At 36.4% G+C, this 22,897-nt stretch overlaps 1 protein-coding gene across 9 annotated transcripts in view; it reads right to left on the bottom strand.

Moving 5' to 3' along the window:
• The window catches only part of LOC5579912 (adenylate cyclase type 6), a 611,840-nt gene that overhangs the window by 3,305 nt on the left and 585,638 nt on the right, over nucleotides 1-22,897 (bottom strand). For all 9 annotated transcript variants that reach the window (XM_021848827.1, XM_021848823.1, XM_021848828.1 and 6 more), the window contains 6 exons: nucleotides 14,481-15,299; nucleotides 14,085-14,416; nucleotides 13,941-14,025; nucleotides 13,759-13,875; nucleotides 13,622-13,702; nucleotides 13,396-13,553 (listed from right to left, as the gene is read on the bottom strand). In XM_021848827.1, the coding sequence (XP_021704519.1) occupies nucleotides 13,396-13,553; nucleotides 13,622-13,702; nucleotides 13,759-13,875; nucleotides 13,941-14,025; nucleotides 14,085-14,416; nucleotides 14,481-15,299 (1,592 nt within the window). The remainder of the gene's footprint in view (nucleotides 1-13,395; nucleotides 13,554-13,621; nucleotides 13,703-13,758; nucleotides 13,876-13,940; nucleotides 14,026-14,084; nucleotides 14,417-14,480; nucleotides 15,300-22,897) is intronic.

Genomic DNA, 22,897 nt, shown 5'->3' with positions numbered 1-22,897 from the left:
ATAAGCATCCTATCAACTCCTTGTAAGGGTGCTTGGTCAGTTCTATGTTTCCTTCATGTTCAAACTGCAGCTTTGGTTCCATCGGGGTTGATGTTGGTCGACATTCTTCCATTCCGAAACGTTTCAGCATTCCATCAATGTATTTGGGCTGACTAATCTTGATTTGATTCTCATATCGTTCAACTTTGATTCCGAGGAACTGCCTAACTTCTCCCATATCTGTCATTTCAAATCTTTCGGAAAGTTGATTCTTGATAAGTTCAATTTCTTCAAGGTTGTTTGTCATCAGCAGAATATCGTCTACATACAGCAACAAGTATTCGACCACTCCTTCAGTACGCTTCCAATATAAACAGCAGTCGTAGTTGGATCGTTTGAATCCCAAGCTCAAAACAAACGAATTGAACGCCTCATTCCAGCTTCGTGGTGCTTGCTTGAGTCCGTAAAGCGATTTTTGCAAACGGCACACCATGTTCCGATCTCCTTCCTCAAATCCCTCTGGCTGGTACATGTAAATTTCTTCCTTCAAATTTCCATTCAGAAACGCCGTTTTTACGTCCATTTGATGTATGGTGTACTTGAATTGATTCGCTATACTAAGCATTATCCGGAACGTTGTTATTCGTGCCACTGGTGCGTATGTTTCTGTATAATCATAATTCTTCTTCTGCGAATATCCTTTGGCAATAAGCCGTGCTTTATACCTTTCAATGTTGCCGTTGTCATCACGTTTGATCCAGAATACCCATTTAGAATCTACGAAGTTTTTCTCTTTTGGCTTCGGATGCAAAGTCCAAGTTCCGTTTTTCTTTAAACTTAATGTTTTCATCGGCTTTTTTCGGTGAAATTAAAGTTAAAATTTAGCATTTACCGAACGTTTCGACCTACTTATGGATTCGGTCATCCTCAGCGGTTCCTTAAATATTTATTTATTTAGCAAATTATAAAATAATCGTTTTTTAAAACTTACATGCTATAGAGCAAGTCCTATACCACCATCTACCTGTTTACTTCTGTTTTTATCAATCATTTGTTTTGTGTTGTGAGTATGCTGGTGTTTTGTACATTTTGTTTTCCTACTTTCAACTTATCTATCAGACCATTGTATGCGGACCTGAACTTGATGGAGTCTCTTTGTAAATTAACAGTATTCCCTTCTCCTTTAATTTTAATGTAGAATGTTTCCGCTATTAATCGTGTGTCTGTTCTCGGTATTTCGTTTAGTATTTTGGTCCTATCAAAATTGAAGCAATGTCCTTCGTTAATTGTATGTTGAACTAATCCAGTGCTTCCTATTTTTTTAGTTTTTACATCATTTTTGTGTTGTTCTAATCGTTTACTTAAAAATTGACTTGTTTGACCAATATATGTTTTGTATTCACACACTCCACAAGGGATTTCATATACTACATTTATTCGTTTTTGTTTATCAATTTTGTCTTTTAGTTTGGTAAATACATGGTCTTTTATTTTATCTATAGGTTTAAAAGCAAGTGTAATGTTAAATTGTCTTAAATATTTAGCTATTTTTTCTCCCAGTCCTGGTACATAAGGTGTTGATATGAATTTGTATTCTAGAGTTACGTCTACTTTCTGCAATGAGTTGTACATATTATGAGTTCTCTCTTTAATTGTCCTTTCAACTAATGCTTTTGGGTAGTTATTGTTATTTAAAATTTGTCTAACCGTATCAAGGGAGTCAGGTCTGTATAGTGAGTCACTAAGTTTAATAGCCCTATCTACTAGTGCAATAACAGTGTTCTTTTTGTGCGTGAAAGGACTCACTGATTTAAAATCAAGGTATCTTCCATTTATGTCTTTAGGAGTCCATTCTAATGTTAGTCCTTCTTCGGTCCTTCGTACAATTGTGTCCAAAAATTTCAAGCGGCCATTTTCTTCAATCTCCATTGTAAATTGAAGTCGAGGATGGTAGCTGTTGAACACTTCGACAACTCTATCGATGTCTTGACGTCGTATACCCAATAGACAGTCGTCCACGTATCTTTTGAAAAAAATCGGTGATATGTTTTCGTGTGTAAGCCGCATTAGAGCGTTGGTTTCGATTCGTTCTAACGTGATGTTTGCTACCACTGGTGAAAGCGGTGATCCCATCGGTACTCCGAACTTTTGGTTGAAGAACTGGTTTTGAAATTGAAAGAACGTTGACGACAGCAATAACACGAGCATACGTTCGAAATGTTCCTTCGGAATATTCGTAAATTCCTGAACTTCTTCCCATCTTAGCATGACACTTTCCACGGCAAAGTCAACAGGAATGTTTGTAAAGAGAGATACAACATCCAGTGATACTAAAATAGATTCGCTTGTCATTGATACTTTTCGCATTTCTGTCACAAAGTCGAAGCTATTGACGATGTGACACGCAGATTTTCCAACAATGTTGTTCAAGATTGACGAGACATATTTCGCACAGTTGTATGTAACCGTGCCAATCGTGGAACAAATTATTCGAAGCGGTCTATCTTCCTTGTGGGTTTTCGGAAGTCCATATATGCGTGGAGGGTTGCAATGGTAAACTTTGAGTCGGCGTTTAGTTGCTACATCGATCCAATCTTCTCTGCTCCACTCATCCAACATTGTGTTGATTTTTCTTAGCGTTTTCATCGTTGGGTCCCTATTGATCTTCTCGTACGTATCCTCATCATCGACTAGTTCATTCATCTTTCGGTTGTATTCCTCTCTTGTGATAACGACGACTTGTTTCCCCTTATCGGCTCTCGTTACTACCAAATCCGTGCGTTCATTCAGAAACTTTTTGCTCATCTCCATCTCTTTCCTTATCCATGCGTTCTCATCACTAAACGGCTGTTTGGTATAGTTTATATGGTTTATGAACGCGTTGCACAACCCGTTTCGAATCGTTTCTGCTTGTGGGTTCCATTGGATACAGTTCTCGATTTCAGACAACATCCGTACGTATGGTGCGTTTCTTCGGTCCGGAATGTTGAAGTTCCCTCCTAGTTGCAGAGTGCGAATCAGGAAATCTGGAAGCTCCGAATTCGAGAAGTTCACGACCCATGATTCCTGTTTTCGAAGATTACGGATTGTTGTTGTTTTTAAGCGTTCCAATTTCGTTATTCCTTTTGCGCTGCATCGTTGGACATCGATTCCTCTTTTCGTTTTATACAGCTATCGACAAACACATTATCTTCCTGCGTGAGCGTGTGGTCAATTCGTCTCCGTAACGAGAGTGATGCTGTTTTAATCTTCTGTAGACTACGTTGGCAATCGGCTATCAGCACACTGACCACTTTCAGTTTAAACTTTTTATCGATTTTTTCTAGTTTCTCACTTGATTCATGGTTTTCTACATCCAATGACAACTCGAAATTTAAGCAATTCGGAACGAGTTTAGTTCTACGACAATTAAGAAGGAAAATACGGCGATTCCTAAGGCGGGCTGCCTTTAATCGTATTTTCATATACTGGCGCAGTATTGTTTCCAAACAGCAGCCATACCGTCTACCCAATACTTTAACGAAGAACATGTTGTGATCTGTTCTCGTAGAGATTTTCTTCCGATTGTTGCAGTTGTTACGTCAGTTAAACTCTGCAACTCGCTTTCAATCGCTTCCTTTCATCGGTCCCAATCATCTCTCTTTTTCAGCTCAGCAATGTTATTCGGTATTTCTTCAACAAAAGCTTCTGCATTCAACGCATAGGCCATCGAAGTTTCAACACTGCTATAGGACACGTGGTAGTCATTCATCCAGACAGGAGGATTCGTCAATCGCTTCGATACTGGTTGATCACTGAATGATTCATCAACAGCATGTACTCTCTTCCGTCTCGGATCAGCTTGTTTGACACCTGCAGCTTCTATAATATTCTGTTCATTTTCATCGTTATTCTGAATTTGTCGTATTTGATTTGCATCTTGTACTTTGACTTCATTTTGATCATCTATCACGGGTTCATTATCGGTTTGCGTTTCTTCTTCTTCCAGTTCATCATTGAAATCTCTTGAACGTGTCGGAGGTTTCCTGGTATTCTCATCAAACACGACATCTCTGCTAACAAATATTTTCTTCTTCCGGGGATCAAAGATTCTGTAGCCGTTCGTTGCATGTAGTTCCTCTCAGACCTTGGATCAAGCTTTCCTCTGCATTGCTTCGACATATGGGTGTGTGCAACTGCACCGAAAACTCTCAAATTGTTGTGCCAAATTTCGTAGGGGGTCTTCAGAATGTCCAGCGCACTGGTTGGACTACGATTTGACAAATATGCAGCCGTTAGGACAGCTTCTTCCCACAAACTTTTCGGTAATCCAGCATCAAATATAATTAACCGAGCTTTATCCAAGAGGGTCCTATTCATTCGCTCCGCCACTCCATTTTGTTGAGGTGTATACGGAGCTGTATATTCCAACGATATTCCTTCTCTACGGCATAGGGATCGAAACGCTTTGCTAGTATATTTTCCTCCATTGTCGCATCGAATTTTGGCAAACTTCACACCAAAATAAGCTGGTACCTTTGCGATATATTCTTCAAAGCATTCTAAAACTTCATCTTTTGATTTCAACAGGTACACAACAGTAAAGTGGCTGAAGTCATCAATGAATGTTACAAAGAATCTCTTGCTATCGTACGTTCCAGGCGTGAACGATCCACTGACGTCACTATGTACCAGCTCCAGTACCCTAGTCGAACGTTGTCCTTCTGCAACTCCAAACGGTTGTCGGGTTTGTTTTCCGCTCAGACATACTTCGCACGGGGTTTGCTTCACACATTCCAGTAACGTAGCTTTCGTACCCACCATTCCGTTTTTCCACAGCTTTTGCAAATTCGCTTCTCCAAGATGACCATATCGTCGATGCCACAGACCAGCTCCATCATCTTTCGTCAATAACGCCTCAGCTTCCTTCTTCAATGAAACGTCTAATTGGTAGAGCCTTCTACATTTCCGTCCCGTTGCTACAGTTTGACCATCTATGACATGCCTTTATCTTCAAGATGACTGATGGAGAATAAATTTAGGTGTAACCCAGGGACATACAGCACTTCTTAAACAATGGACGATATTATTCTTCCTTCCACCTCGCTACAGGTCCGGATAGTTCCAGCATATTGGGCGGTCAGCGATTGGCCACTCTTCGCAACAGCAATCGAAATCTCCCTTGGCAAACGATGTAGCTCCTCGAAATAACTTCTATCTCTCACCATGTGGTCCGATGCTCCTAAATCCAGAAACCACTGGAACGAATTATCGGTCTTCTGTGTGACTGCTGCAGCCAGCTTCGTTTCACAGGTCGCCACAAACGCAATATCCGTAGCACAGTGCACGTTCGCTTTGCCTCTACGTGATCCGTTGTATTTCGCCAAGTTTCGTGAATTTCCGCTAGCTTCAGAATACTTTCTACCGTTGTCTTCCGTCATCTTAACTCGACAGTCCGAGCGCTTGTGTCCTAACTTTCCACAGTTGTAGCACTTGAACGAGAAGCTTTCCAGCAAACGCCGATTCAGTATTTCCGTCTTAATCGAGACAATCGTTCTTCACGAAACGCTTCGCTTCTTCTTCCAACAAATGGTTCTTGACAAACTCCATTGACAACTTTTCGAATGACATCGTTTCCAGCGCCGTACACAGCCCATCGTATTGTTCTGGCAGGGTAAGAAGAAGTTGAGTAATCGCGTCATCTTCTTCAACCTTGGCACTGGTCATCTTCAGTCCTCACAGTAACTTGTCGAACTCCAGCAAATGGTTCTGCATACTCGCACCGCTCTTCAACTTCAGCAAACCAAGTTTACGACGGTAGTACAGCCGGTTGGCAAGACCTCGACGTTGGAAAGTTCCTTGCATGCTATCCCAGCACTCTTTCGCAGTTTTCCTTCCCATAACGTATTCCAAGTGGCTATCGGAGACACGGTGGACGATCAGGCTCTTGCACTTCCGATCGAGCTTTCATTTTTCCTCGAGTTGTTGCTTCTTCCTCGTCTTGACTTCCTTAGAGTCCTCAGGGAGTTCAGCGTAATCTTTCTCGTTGATGGTTTCCTCGATGCACTTCACAAGGCCTTTCTCCTCCAGCAACACACGCATCCAGTACGCCCACTGGTCATAATTCCTTCCGTCGAAAATCCACTTTTTCTCGTCCTCCATTATCTTGGTTCGCAAATCTTCCTCACATTCGAACAACGTATCTGGGCCTATAACCTATTGATTAGGCGCAGCTTTTTGGTTTTATAATGTGTTTATTGGTTACAGTGGCGTAGCTGGGGTTTTCGGGGCCCGGTGCGAAGTCAAATTCGGGGGCCCTTCCAAATAGGGGTGTGTGCAGTTGAATAGTCAATTAATCCAAACAATAATATACTTTCAATCAACATTTAGAATTGAAAATCATGGATCTTGTGTTCATTTGTTGTTGAAGTCGCTTTAATCGCTAGTAATCAAAATGTCAGTTAATAAAGAGTAGTAGGGTAACTGTCGTATTTTGGACCCCCTAAGGATTTTAGTTTTTTGTCCCAATTAATTAATTGCACAGCGTAACCAAGTCAAAGAACATGCCAAAATGTAGCGAAAAACATCCTCTACGAGCATGGGCGTAAATAGCCACTAGCCTTGAGGGGGGCCACGGCCCCTTCTCATGAGAGATAAAAGTCATAAAGGATTCAGATCATTTAACAATGCTTGTTTCGATAAAATTTGTGAACCGATTATAGTGGCCCAGTTTCATACAGAGGTAGATCAAAACTGATTGATCAACTTTCTACCAAATGTCACTTTTATGGAAAAATAGTGAACATAAATATTTAAAAATCTATTTTTTCGTTTTATATTGCCAAGTTGACGTATTCAACCAAATGTTAAAGATCTCGAATAGAATACAAGGATTTAAAAGCAGACTATTATCAGGATTCGAATTCCAGTTTCCAATTCCAGTTTCCAATTCGAATCGAATTCCAATTCGGCTTGAACTAGAATTTTTTGTAAAGTTTTAAAACAAGATAAAGATTTAAATGTATCAGTTCAATCAAGGTTCAAGATCAGTGTGAAATTCGACTACCACCATATTAAAGGATTGAGTTTTTTTTTTTTTGTATCCAAATAAAGCTATCGTCAGGAAATTCGTACGATAACAGTTGTATGAAGAAAGCAGGATGGAAGGTATTTTACTCATTGATTTATTAATATCCAATCAGAGTAAGGTAGGGCAAAAGTTCGACCTTAGTGGTTTAATCAAAATTTTCATAAAAAGAACTTGAAAAGTTGAAAAGAAATAAATACAATACAGTGAACTTTCGACATGTTTGCTATAATTTCGCTGATTGTCCTAAACGAACTTTTGCCCCTCCGGTAGGGCAGAAGTTTGCTGGCCGAAACACAAAATACCGAGACCTCTATGATAGACATAATTTATACCAGCCAGAAACGTATGTTTACAGATAAATTCACACTAATTTTTCATCAAAAATTGCCCAAAGCCTTAAAAATCAGTTTTTTACAAAACTAAGTGAAAATGTGAAATGTTATTGATTTTTTTTTCGTACGATCAGGCAAATTTAGCTAAACTTGAAGATAATATGTGAATTTAGGGTTATTTGTAAATTTCTCTGCAATCTTATATGGGTCAAACTTTTGCCCCGCTGCTTCGAACTTTTGCCACACTATGGGCCAAAAATTGATGCCAAGCAATTATGTAGTAACTAATACATCTCAAAGCATCCTAATGATATCTGAAAACGCCCTTATTTACATAAAAAAATCAAAGAAGATTTTATCCTTATTTATTTCTATGCATTGAAAGTTTGACCAAAAATTACAATTTGTACGTCAAAAAACAACAAATAGCCATAATTGTTCCAAATCATCTCAATCGATTCTTATGATATTTGTAGTGAAAGTCTCTTATTTGAACACTATGGCATTTTCAAGCTTTGATTTCAATGGAGCTAGAATCTTTAAAACGAAAATCTTGTTCCACTCGAACTTTTGTCCCACTCTCTCTAGCAGTGCTGTTAAATGTCAAAATTTTGGAAAAATTAAAATGCTTATAGCTGCCTCGAATGCAAAATATCGCATCAGCAGATATTAGCAACCGATAGTAATTCGGAAAAGGTCACCGGGAAAAACATTTTCCGATGACTTTTTCCACAAGGAGCGATGATATTAGCAATATTCAAATGTCAAAGTCACGTGAAATTCATGACATTTAACAGCCCTGCTCTCTAGTAATGTTCCATTTTGGGCTACTAAAAATCGGAAAAATAAATCAGTCCTTTCTTAAAATATAAATGTACGACTAAGAAATACCGTAATCCGGGGTTTCATTGATCAGCGGGGTAACATTGATGGGAATGACTCATCTCGTGAAAAGTTCGTATCATCATTTATTGATGGCACATTTCTAAATCATGAATGATGCTTCTCTTTCTTATTTTTATGAGCTAATGAAAATGAAGATTTTGGCGAAAATTGCGTTTACCTTATGCGTAAATTTGTCAACTTTTTGAAATAATTATTTAAATGGGTAAGGATGACACTACCGAAGATTCATTTCTCACATAAGTTCTTAAAACGATATGAGAAACGAAATTGCGGTTCTTACCAAAAATGGCATCGCCGAAAACGATTCCGTTGTTAAAATTTTCATTAGTATGCTCAATTAGGCAACATTGACGAATTACTGTAAAAAATATAGAATTCCCGTAGGAAATAACCTACCTTTAGGCGTATTCCGTGGTTCGAGGTGTTTTTAATTTTAGAATAACTCAAAAAGTAAATGACCTGTAAGCGTTTGGCCTTCATATTCAGCTTCGGGGGCCATGATTTAAGTAAGTAACGACATTTTCAATATTACCGAACGTAGTTTACACAGATGATCAATGTTACCCCATATCAGCTAAACAAAAAAAATCACTTTAAATATTTTTTTAAACATGCTTAAATCTTTCAAAAAACAAAATGCAGTATATAGTCACGAGCTATGGGTGGCAGTACTTGTTTTAAAAATATGAAATTTGCAACATTTGCATTTTCAAACGAAATATTTAAGAAATATAAAAAAAAATGATCAATGTTATCCCGGATTACGGTACATACAGTGGGAGGTATCACTGTATGTACCGTAATCCGGGATAACATTGATCATTTTTTTTATATTTCTTTACATACAGTGATACCTCCATGAGTCGATGTTCCATGACTCGATATCGACTCATGGAATCATACTAAACACAAAATTTCATGGTTACTATGATGGTCCCTAGAAGCAGCTTTCCAAAGGATTGCTGTTCCATGACTCGATATTTCCATGAGTCGATGGTCCCTTCAATATCGACTCATGGAGGTTTCACTGTATTTACTGAAGATATATGAGCTCATGCTTGAAAAACAATAAGTTTTTATATATTAGATTGAAATAGATGTAAGTAAAGGTCGCTTAACAAACGACTACTTCATTGGACTTGGTGAAATAAGTAATCTGAGCCAAGATAAATTAAGGAATGTTTTGTGAGTTTACAAGCATAAAATTCTAATGTTAGTTTGACTTACAGAAAATTGATTGCAGTTAGGCTTTCTAGATTTGTTCAAACTTGCAATAAAAAACATATAAAAAACAAATCAGTACATCATCTAGAAACAAGTTTTATCTATTTTTCTTACAAATAACGCAACGTCTTCTGATTACAGAAATTTTACATGAATGCATATGATGAACCGATTAAAGTAAATTAATTTCAGGTAAAATAAACACATTTTCTATGTACAAACGGTTGATGCAAGTGCGGAATAGTGCTATCTTTCCACATTTCGATAAAGATTCCTCAAGTAATCAGACCAGAGAACTCTCGAAGCGTCTTTCTAAATGTTTCTGTGGGATTTAGTGATTTTGTTCAGAAATTTCATCCGAATGTAATTAAGGCATTTGCTAGAAGTTTGCTACAATTATTAATTCGAAGATTTCTTCAGGAGTACAATGAACGATTCCTTCACAGACTATCCAATGAATTCCTCCAGAATTTTAATTCGAGGTACATTGACAAACTCAATAAGAACTTTTTCCAATGATACCCACAAAATTTGTTCCAAAGATTCCCTCAGAAAGATTCCCAAAGGAGTTCTAAATGAATTTTTACAAGTCTTCTCTAGGAATTTGCCCAAGAAGATGCTAAGTATGATTTTTCAGATTTTATTGAAGAGGATTCATTTAATACACAGATACATGTCTAAACGAAATCGATATCACTGATGAAATACGTGATAAATTGCTATAAGAGCTAAGTCTTTCAAAGATTTCCGAATCTCTTCTGGACTCTTGACAAAGTCTTGGATAAGTCTCCAGAAAAAAATATTAATGAAAAATTAGAAAATTAGCCAACCAAATTTTAAATTTATAAACACCTGGAAAATCTCGAGTGGAACTCTTTGAAGAGCTACAGGAATAATAGCTGTAGCATTTTGTGTTTAAATTAAATATATTTTTAATTTAAAGAATCCAAATAGAAAATACTTCTTCAATAATTCCAGAAATCTTTAAAAGCAATCCTTATTCATGAAGAAATTTTTGAGGAATCATTAGTTGGATTTATTGTGAAATTTTCGGAAATATCCTTAAATATTTTGTGGAATAATCCCTGGAAGAATTTATGGAGCAATTCCTGGGTTAATTAGTGGGGTAATTATTGAAGGATTGGCGCTGAAAATGGCTGGAAGTTTTTCTGAAAAATTGCTATGAGCGATTTTCGAAGAATTCTTCTATGATTATAAATGTAAAAATAAAAATTACACCAATCGTAGAATAAAGTTTAGTTATTTTCCTGGAAATATTTCTGTAGGAATGTTTTTAGATATCCAAGTGTAATATGTAAAGAAATCGTTACAACAAATTTTGAGAGAATTCTCGATGTAATTCGGTTCTTGAACTGCTGAAGTATATTTCGGAGTAAATTTTGAAGGAATTCCACTTAGCATATCTATAGAAATTTAATTTATCCTGAGATATTTGCTACAGGAATCTCCATAAGAATTCTCGTGGGAATCCCTGGATAAGCCTTTGTAGGTATACTTGAAGAACTCTTAATGAATGTGTAGAAAAATTGCTGAAGATGAAAATCTTTAAATCTATGGAATAGTCGCATAATTAATCTCTGGATCCTCAAGAATTTACATCAAAAACCATTTCAATGCGATAAAAAGGAAAAGAATAATTTATATAGATTAGATCATTTAGGTAAAAAAGAGAATTCAGAGACATTTGTTCACCTTTGTTCGCATTTGTTCGCGTTATCGAAGTATGCTTTGGTACTTTTTAAGAGCATATAAAATATTGTGTACAAATACCCTTTTCCGCTTTGTTCAGGATATGGTTCATAATAAATGTTTCCAAGCCTGTTATTGGCTTCCTCAGACTCAAGATATAGAGGGCTTCCTGACTTTCGATGATTACCCGAACAATGCATTTTTGAATCCAAAACCACGATGTTCTTTTCAAAAGCCAAGCGTGTGCTAGAATAAGGGCGTAAGTCGCATGATCGATTTCTCTTCATAGATCCTCTCTTCTGTGAATAAAAGTGACAAGACGCGGGTTTGTTAGCATTTTTTTTACTTCAGACCGCTTGGCAGCGATTCAATCTTGCGTCCTGAAGTGAAAAAATGCTGACAAACCTGCTTCTAGTCACCTTCATTCACAGAAGAGAGGATCTATGAAGAGAAATCGGCAATGCGACTTACGCCCTTATTCAAGCACACGCTTGAAGTGTTGAAATAAACGCAACCTTTATCAATATACTAGGGGCCTCTACTCATTATCAATACAGAGTCCTTTCAAACCTGATTTTCCTTGCCCCGATACATTTCAGTTTGTCACAAACTCAATGCTATGAGATATTTCCACCATGATTTTGGGGCCCCTAAGAATCCGGGGCCCGGTGCGGACCGCACCCTCCGCACCCCCCTAGCTACGCTACTGATTGGTTAGTAGTTGGAATGGACCTGAGAGAGACTCGCGAAGAGGAAAAATGTCAACGTCATATGCAGCCCAGATTCCCCTCTCACGAAACGTCAAATGCAGCCCACCGTTTTTATGGCTGAAAAAGTGAAAAGTATTGTGTTCAAAGTAAATTGTTATTAAAAACCTCAGTCAGCGGAGCAGTTTTTACCAAAGTTGCTGATACATCTAAGCAGAAGATTAATTATTTCTAATGTCTGCTACGTTTGCTGGCATGAAATTTCACTCAAACAGCTATTTATGATTCGATGTGATGCAAACTCAATCATTTTTTGCTGAGAGGTTCATGTGAGGGTTTGAACGGCTTGCGCATAATTGGTATAAACACAAAGGGGAATTAGAAAAAAAAAACTCAGCAATCACAGAAAAAGAAGACCGTCTTCGCGAGTCTCGTCTCAGGAATGGACCAGTGCACGAGTTCACTATTTGACGTTTGAGCGGTGCCGTGCTATTTACGTGCCCATGGCAACGAGTGACGCTTTGATGCTTTACTGGTTCCCCTATGGCTTGCTCAATTTTCACCACCTAATTAAATTCAATCTTGTCGCTCCCTTGCGACGCCTATCCACTTATTCATTTCATCATTTGTAAAAAAATCTTCTACAGACTCCCTTTTCCTTTGAGTCGCATGACCGATATAGCCATAACAAATAATTTGAAATTTTGAACTGAAAACTTTTTTGCACGGTACGCGTATCCTGTTTTTTTATTGACTGTGTAAAGCTGATACTTCAGAAATAAATGCATTACGAATAATTTTTCATAACATTTGTGCTTTGAAATTGTGTTAGGATGTATTTTGATGATTGCTTGACGGATTTCACTGAATAATCCACAGTGATTTCTCCTTAAAATTTCTCATGGATCCTCATTCTTTCAGGTATTTCTTCTTTAACCACTCAAGAAATTCCTTCCAATATTCAACCAGATTCATTATGTCAAAAATTTTTGATTGAATATATACAGAGATTTCAACAAAACTTCGTGAAAATATCGCAACAACACTTCCAAACAACTATTCCAGGAAGTTTTTTCCTGCGTTTTCATAAAGAAACTCTACAGAATACTCTGACCAATGCCCTCAGGAATTCTTGTAGTTATGCCCGGAAGAATGGTGTTGGGTAAAAAACACTTTGATAAAGTAAGTAAGTATTTATCTGGCGTTCCTATGTAAAGAACTCATCAGTTCACTAAGGGTGTTTTTTTAAGAAAGTGGAGCAGATATTACGAAAGTTTTTTTAAACACCCTAATTTTTTTCGCAGATGCTTCAAGAATTTTTTTGAAGCATTTAGACAGTTTTCACTTAACGATTCAGAACATAATTCATGACTCGAGGACATTGCTTCTGAGACAAAAATCTCCTAGAAATCAGAAGATTTCAGTGACATACAAGACGAGCCATAAAAATGTTCGGGATGTTACTTACCACGGCTCACAATGGCGGTCGAAGATTAACGCCAATACCACGATAGAGGCAACGTAGCACATCAGGATGGCCACCAGCAGAATGATCTTAAAAATGATCTTGATAAACTGATGCACCGCACAAGTAAGTAAGGCAAGCAAGGTCAGTAGTAGCAGAATCTGTCGAAGAAAAATCGTGGTTAATTAAACTAGTGCAACACTCAATAGTTTGATTCGTTGCCACTTACATTAAAAGTTTTCGTTTCATTACACTGATTAGGCCACTGCAGAAAATATTCCTCCGAAAGCGATAGATAGAGAATAAAAGTCTGTAACAAAGCATCATTAGAATTCTGAATCCAAAGAAACTTCACACTTCAGTTACCAGTTTATAGTAAGACAAACATATCACAGTAACGACAACGCATAACGATATCACTTGAGCGACCTCCCGACGGCCATGGATCTTCTGCGACATCACCCGGAAGAAGTTGGAAATTTTCTGTTCAAAACAAAAAAAAATTGTTCAATGGAATACAAGATATAACATATAAAAATTCTACATACTGTATCTTCTCTGGAGAAGACTGGAACACAGGAAACTAGTAGCATCACAGTTAGTACACCATACACCCAATAGGTGTAGTGGTCCCTAAAAACAAAATTGTGCATAAGAATATAGGCTCACTTCAACAACATAATCGATCTTACATAGGAAAAACCAGCACCTGGATCGACATGATCCCAAGGAAGATGATAATGCTGCTGTAAAAGTACACATTCAGCATTGGATCTGGCTCCCGGCAGTACTTCCGCTCGATGTCTTCCTTGATGAAGGTCAAATGGAAGCGCTTGCAGTGATCCAGCCGTAAACGATCAATCGACCGCGCATCGATCGCTTTGATCAGATACTCGTTCACCTCTTCTTCGGTGCTCTTGGGTTCCTGTTTGTCGTTGAAACCCATCTTGGACCAATGACCCATCATACGGAGTTCCTTGGAAATGTTCCCGTTGACGGAAGACGACTGCTTGGACATGGTATGCTGTAAAATGGAATCCTAGGATCAGCCACACAACAAGCTTTGATCATCCATGCGAAAGACTTACCGCTCTGTACGACTCCTTAGGAACTATCAGATAGGTTTGGATTTGATGATCCTTAAGATAATTGTTACGATCGGCTCCTTTGCCCTCTTCCACCTCGTAATGATCACCCAGGCTTTTCAGAGTTTCTTTGGTGATGTGAACTCTGCCCGGAACACCTCCACTCTCCATGTAGTTCGCCAGTGTCACATCGTTAGACCACACGTCAAACTGCCACTTTCTCGATCCCAGCACTCCACAGTGGACCCTCCCCGTGTGGATCCCTACTCTCATGTTCACATTCACGGCCATCACTTCACGAACCAACGCAATGGCATCGATCATGTCCAGTCCCATCTCTACTGAGCAGATCGCATGATCAGGCCTCGCTTCCGGCAGACCCGACACACAATAGTAGCAATCCCCAAGAAGCTTAATTCTCAGACAGTGGTGCTCCTGAGCTAGTCTATCGAACCGCGCGAACAGCTCGTTCAACAGCCTCACCAGTTCCTCCGCCGTACACTGATCCGATAAACTCGTAAAGCCGCAAATGTCCGCAAACAGTATACTCACGTTCTCGTGCCGTTGGATGTAGATCTTGTGGAACTGGGCTTCCTCCCGTGGTTGTCCGGCAATGTCGTTCTTCATCTCCATGGCCACGTGTCGTGGAAGTACGGACAGAAGCAGCTGTTCTTGTTTTTGATTTTCTCTCTGAATTCGTAGCCGAGCTTCGACGCACTGGCGGGTTTCCATGAAGGCGTTCCGTTGCGATCGCTCCTTGGGCCAGTGCAGCAGGATTCCGGTGGCGTTTGTACAGGCCAGGGTGATGAGGTCCGAGTAGAGCTGGAAATGGTTCGTATGGGAGGTTAGAGCAACGGTAAATCGAATGGCTCGGGAGAAGAATTGTTCCAGAAAAAAAAAGAATAGTTGAAAAGAAATTGATACCGTACAGTAAAGTTGCAATCAGGCCCGGATTTGGGGGGGTGCCAAGGGGGCAAATGCCCCGGGCCCCCCGATAGAGGGGGCCCCCCGATGATGAAAATTAAAAACATAAAACATTTTGAAATTCCTTACACAATTTTCCCATTAGACGATTGTAAATATAATTCTAACGTAAAGTCAGTTTTCCAATATTTGAGTTATTATTTTTATTTTTGTCAAATCTCACGGTATGGTTTGGTCAATTATTATCCTTCAATATATGACAAAAAATCATGAATATTAAACCATAGAGTTAATCTGGCTCCTATCTGAACTTGAGAGTTTAAACATATTTGACATTCTATCATAAACTTGAAGCGTAAGGAAAATTCTTTTGTGACGCGGTAGTCATTATTTTTGAATACTTTTCTATTTTGTACTCCGTAGTTGATGAAGTCCAAAGGAAAAATCGTGGGAGTGCCCCGTTAAATTAAACAACTTTATTTTTCTCCCATACTGAGCTTAGCCACCCTAATTTACATGCACACTAGCGCCACGTATCGGCAAAATTATAAGCTTATAAGCATTAAAAATTCAATGAACGCCATATGACTTCTAAACAATTTTGCTATAGACCGCAATTTTGTAGAAATTAAGGATTCCGAGATATTACATCATAAATATTATAGTTTTAGGTGACGCTCAACTTTTTGGGAGGTGCTGCAATATTCAACTGGGGTGCTGTAATACTGTGAAGTGATGGGATTTCATACTTGTTGGGTAGTGTATTTGTAAAATATGCTTACAAAAATTTCATCATGATAACTTAACTATAACATGTTGTAGTTTCAACACATAATTTATATTCAATACATTGGACGGATTTCATGCCAACACGACACGCGATTGGCAGCACCTCTTCAGAATTCAATGAAACTTTCTGGATGTCAAAAGTATGTGAAACTAAGATACTTTGCATACTTTGTTTTTTCAAAATCGATCTAGACTAACATTTGGAAAGGGTCAAAGTTTTTTTTACTTTTTTTATAAACCCGTATAACTCAAAAACGGTAAGACCTACAAAAAAGTGTTGTATGGGGGACTGTCGTGAAATTTCCTGACGTTTTAGAGAAAAATATTAAAAAAATAAAAACACATTTTCCACACTAAAAAAAATATATTCAAAACTTTAAAGTCGATTGAAAAAAAACGGCCACTTCAGATTTTGATCATCCTTAAGCAAAAAGTTTCGTAACTAAATTTACCGTTTTGACTCATATTCCGAACACTTAAGGCCAACAGTGACTTCAAATGCATCTGTCAGGCATAAATTAGCTGATATTTGTACAAATTTTTATTTCTCCGCAAAGCCTTACTGTTAGCTGTTGGGTGTGCCGACAGAATTGTTAATTTAACCTTGTTTAGTATTGTTTTTACGTAAAAGTAAGGAACAACATTTTAATTCAAATGCCGAACACTGTGTTCATTCTGTCTCATATTCCGAACACCTTGACTCAAATTCCGAACAGCACGAATAAAGCGTATTTAAATAAATAATTTCGCAAATAAATTTATGTAAGCTAGTTCTACTGGTCTTGAACTAGAGAATCATCACCACTCCCGATGTATAAAATAAATCGGAAGACGTTAAAATTGAATTGCAATAGACTGCCATTTCCTTGTAATTTGATGACATATTTCAGCAAAACATTTCAACTGAATCGTCATACAAAAACGGAGTGTTCGGAATATGAGTCTGTTCGGAATTTGAGACAAAACGGTACTAAAAGTCGTCCATACATTGCAAATTGGGCAAATTTTAGGGAAAAAAGTTTTTCTAACTTCGAATTTTTTAAGTCCAAAACTGAAATTTTTTTTCAAAGATTTTGTTTTAAACCGTTAAATATGATCGTGTTTTCAAGTGATAAATGAGTTTGAATCAGAAAATAGATTGTATTTTTTATTGAGAATAGTTAAAAAACGGAATTATACAGTGATTATGTTTTATAAATGAAGACAATCAATGGACTTCGCTTCTGCCTATGAGGAAATCAACTCCGTCTAACAATCCGACAGATTTTTATGGTTCTAAAGGTATCACAACAGTATTGCAAACATTGAAAAGTTACAACCTTATCCATATCCCATTAAATTCTCTTCTAGAAAAAGTTTTGTGAAAAATAACTTACTAAACATACCTGCGTTAAACGCCAGATGAATAAGAAATAATGAATATGTTTGTATTGTTATCTACCTAAAAAAAGTTGATAAGCTCATAACTCATGATTTTATTTGCAAATAACAGTCTTCTTTTTCACGAAACAAAAAAGACTCCTTAAAACAAGGTCAAATACTGGTAATTAGCGACTTTTCTGAAAATTATAACGCTGCTCAAGGATATCACTGGAATAATTCCCAATTCTAAATTTATCATAAAAAAGATAATAAATTGGAAAATGTTAGTTTTATTATAATATCAGACCCATGACACAGTAGCAGTTCAGCTATTTATTTCAAAATTGGTAAATTTTGTTAAGCAAATCAAAAGTTATTTTTAAGTCAGATGGAGCTGCAGCTCATTATAAAAATAGAAAAAAAATTGCCAGCTTATGTAATTTCAAGAAAATACATGGATTGAAAGCAGAGTGGCAATTTTTTGCCACATCCCACGGCAAAGGCCCCTGTGACGCTATTGGTGGCACTCTCAAGCGAATGGCAAAAAGAGCAAGTCTTGCAAAATACTATGGAAACACAATCGCAACTCCGCGAGAACTATTCGACTGGGCAGTGAAACAAACTGATACATGTATCACCAAATTAAATTTCTGTTATATATCTAATGAACAATATGTTAAAATGTCAGAGGAATTGGTGGAATTGTTTGATAAGGTTAAAACTGTTCCTGGTACCCAAAAATATCATTGTTTTATGCCTACTAGTGATACACAAATTGCAGCCAAACGGTATACCAACTAAGAGGATGAACCAAAAATATTCAATTTATTCAGTAAAGCCCAAAAATAATGTAAATATTCATGTGCAGATACTACGTTTAAGGTTATATAGCAATAATAAAAATAAACACAAACCACGACTTTTTTCATAAGCATAATATTGACCCTTTCCAGACACCTGTTAAGATTGGCTTTGACCAAATAAGAAATTAAATATTATTGTGATATCTTTCCAACCATTAAAAAAACCCATCGGATTGTTAGAAGGAGTTGATTTTCTCTTAAGCGGTATGGTGCGAGATCAATTGAATTTAATTTAAAAAAAAAACTGTATAATTCCGTTTTATTTCTTTTAACTACTTCCAATAAAACAAATATAATCTATTTTGTGATTCAAACTCATTTATAACTTGAAAATATGATTATACTAGACGATTTGAAGCGAAATAAAAATTAAATAAAAAGTTAATTTTGGACTTAAAAAATTCGATGTTAGAAAAACTTTTTTCCCTAAAATATGCCCAATATGCAATGTATGGACGACTTTTAGTAAATTTAATTACGTAACTTTTTGCTTAAGGATGATCAAAATCTGAAATGGCCGTTTTTTTTTTCAATCGACTTTAAAGTTTTGAATAATTATTTTTTTTCAGTGTAGAAAATGTGTTTTTATTTTTTTAATATTTTTTTCTAAAACGTCAGGAAATTTCACGACAGTCCCCCATACAACACTTTTTTGTAGGTCTTACCGTTTTCGAGCTATACGGATTTATAAAAAAAAAGTTAAAAAAAATCTTTGGGACTTGAAAACTTCGATGTTAGAAAAACTTTTTTCTCTAAAATATGCCCAATTTGCAATGTATGGACGACTTTTAGTAAATTTAATTACGAAACTTTTTGGCCGTTTTTTTAAATCGACTTTGAAGTTTTGAATAATTGTTTTTTTCAGTGTAGAAAATGTGTTTTTATTTTTTAAATATTTTTTACTAAAACGTCAGGAAATTTCCCGACAGTCCTTCATACAACACTTTTTTGTAGGTCTTAACGTTTTCGAGTTATACGGGTTTATGAAAAAAAGGTCAAAAAAACTTTGACCCTTTCCAAATGTTAGTCTAGATCTTTTTTGAAAAAACAAAGTATGCAAAGTATCTTAGTTTCACATAGTCCTCACACCCAGAAAGTTTTATTGAATTCTGAAGGGGTGCTGCCAATCCCTTTGTCGAGTTGGCGTGAAATCCGTCATTGATCATTAGGTCGCCATTAGTTTATAGCCAAAACCGACATAGGATGGATTTGACTCAAAATCGACTGGACATAGACCCTACAACATTTTGATCACCAACTTGACACAGACCCGACTTTCACCCGATGTCAACCTGACGTTTGTCCGACATCGGGTACAATTCAGGCCCTCTACCCATCTCCGCACGATCATCTAAAGCGGTGGACAGACATGTTGAGGAGAGGAGACATTTTTAAGATGTGTGAATCAAAAATACGGTAGAAGCACTGGTTTTGGTTACACGCCAGTCGAAACCATACACCGTTTAACATAGCCAAACAGCATGAAACGTGTTTTGTTCAATAGACCGCATTCATATGATGAAGCTCCATTCATTTACCCATCCAAATTGATCCGAAAAATAAGAAAAAGAAATCTTTTACTTACAATTTTATGCTTCTTACACATTATTTGGCCACTCTCATAAGAAGTCAGTTTGATTGGCCCATTAACACCTGTACTCCCAACCCACCCTAGAGAGTCGGAAGTGCAATTTTGACCATGCATATCTCCCTAGTTTTCGAAGCGATTTTCGAGCAATTTTCAGCAACGGAATCGGACACTATTCAAGATTGATGTTCATTTGAGTGTTTGGAATAGATGCGTCTACCCAAAGCTTTTTAAGCAAAAGGTATTCCTATTTTTTAAACGCATTATTTCGAAAATGTAAAGCGATGACATGTAGTTTTTTCGACATTAATTTGCTTGATTGAGTGTAGTGAACATGTTTAAGCAGAAATTTAAATTTTTGATTACACACAAAAAAAATTTTAACACATAACATTACGAAAAACCCTTTTTTATGTACCCGGTTGCCTGTGACTCAAAATTCAAAGCGATGACGTACAGTTTTGTCGACATGAAATTGATTGTGAAAGTCAAGTGAACATGTTTTAGTAAAAAAAAATCGGATAACACTCAAAATTTATTTTACTCAGAAAACCACACAGAAAAACGTTTTTCCAGAGCGTTTTTGTCTATAAATTAAAATTGAAGGCTGTGACATGTAGTTTTCTCGACACGAAGTTACTTGTAGAGGACAATTCAATATTGTAAAGTAGAAAAATAAATTTCTGACTACACTCTAAACTGTTTTTACCTACAAAACAACATAAACAACTTATTTCCTGAGTTTGTTCGTCTGTAAATAAAAACTCAAGGCTATGACATGTAGTTTTTGTCATGAATTCGCTTGTAGAAGCCAAGTGAACATTTTTGTGCAGAAATTGAAATTTTTTTATTACACTACAAAAAAAATGTTTATCTGAAATATAAGGAAAATCCCTATTTTATGAACTCGTTTGCCTATATTTTGAAATTCAATGTGATGACATTTAGGTTTTTCGAGGTTAAATTGATTATGAAAGTCATGTGAAAATGTTTGTTTAAAAAAAAAACAAATATCCAATTACACTCAAAATTTATTTAACCCAACAACACAAAACGGGGTTTCCTAGGTTTTTTTTTCGTCTGTAAATCAAAAGATTTGGCGATAATGTGAATTTGTTTCGTAATGATTTTGTTGTAGAAGTCTATGGAATATATTTGAGAAGAAAAAGAAAGTTTTGATAGCGTTTCAAAATGTTACCTTAAAACTACACAAAAACGTATTCCCAGAGATAGATCGTTTAAAAATCAACATTGAAGAAAATTTTGAGTGTAATCAAAAATTTCAATTTCTGCTCAAACATGTTCAAGTGACTTCTAAAACATATTGCTTGCCGAAAAAAACTTCACGTCAAGGCCTTAAGCTTTTAAATACAGAAAAACAAATTCAGGATATAAGTTTTTTGTCTTGTTTTCTAGGTTAAAAACAATTTCGAGTGTTTTCAGATTTTTTTATACTGCTGTTTGCGTTTGATGTGCAAATCCAGGCTAACTGGGCTTCAAATGTGGTAACACAAAGTAACCAAAGGATGCTTAGCAACCATGATGCATATCACCGCCAACCTAGCAAAGAAAATAAAATTTTGACTTCGCCTTCCTTGTTGAAAGTCTTACCGCATTTGATGTTCCCGCATTTGATATTTGCATTTCAAACGCACACAGCAATACTCAAAAACATTTTTTTGATTTCTACAAGTAGATTTGTGCCGAGAAAAATACTTATCATAGTCTTCAGTTTTAATAACAAACAAACATGCTCAGGAATTACGTTTTTGTGTGATTTTCTGGGTAAAATAAATATTGAGTGTTATCGGAAATTCATTTTTCTGCTTTACAATCAATTCCATGTCGAAAAAACTATATGTCATCGCTTTGAATTTTGAGTTTCATGCATACGAGTCCAAAAAAATAGGATTTTTCGTAATATTTTAATTAAAACATTTTTTGAGTATAGTCAAAAATTTAAATATCTGCTCAAACATGTTTGCCTGGCTTCTACAAATAAATGCATGCCGAAAAACAACACTTCATAGTCTTGAGTTTTTATCTACAAACGAACAAACTCGGGAAATAAGTTGCTGATGTTGTTTTGAAGGTAAAAACAATTTTGAGTGTAGTCAAAAATTCGTTTTTCTATTCTACAATTTTGAGTGTAGTCAAAAAATATCTTTCTATTCTGCAATATTTATTTCACCTCTGCAAGTAAATTCATGTCGAGAAAACTACATGTCGCCTTCATTTTTTATTTACAGACAGAAAGCTCAATAAATACATTTTTTGTGTGGTTTTCTGGTTAAATAAATTTTGAGTGATATCGGAAATGATTTTTTTATTTACTAAACCATGTTCACTTGACTTTCACAATCAATTTCATGTCAAAAAACTGTATGTCATCGTTATAAATTTTGAGTTACAGGCAAACGGGTACAAAAAATAGGGTTTTTCGTAATGTTTTAGGTTAAAGAAATTTTGTGTGTGATCAAAAATTTAAATTTCTGTTCAAATATGTTCACTACACTCAATCAAGCATATTAATGTCGAAACAAATAGGTGTCATCGTTTTAAATTTTGCTTTATTGTAAAATTTGTAGAAAAAATGCGTTTTCCAAAAAAAAACTAGGAAGTGCCTATTGCTTTAAAACTTTGGGTTTGGGTAGACGCATCTATTTAAAAAACGCAAAACTGAATATCAATCTTGAATGGTGTCCGGTTCCATTGATAAACAATTTTTGAAAATCACTTCGAAAACGACAGAGATATGCATGTTAAAACTTTTTTTGGACCCCTGGAGTTAAGGAACCGAAGCTAAATTTTTGGCCGAAATTGGTTCTGGTAGCCTATATTGACCAACGAAATTTTCAAAGCCAAAAATGGTTTCAGCTCAATTGAGCTCAGCT

Source organism: Aedes aegypti, chromosome 3 (genome assembly GCF_002204515.2).
Source record: "Aedes aegypti strain LVP_AGWG chromosome 3, AaegL5.0 Primary Assembly, whole genome shotgun sequence".
Lineage (NCBI taxonomy): Eukaryota > Metazoa > Arthropoda > Insecta > Diptera > Culicidae > Aedes > Aedes aegypti.
The sequence above is the reverse complement of the archived record's forward strand: the minus strand, read 5'-3'. Positions and strand labels throughout refer to the sequence as shown.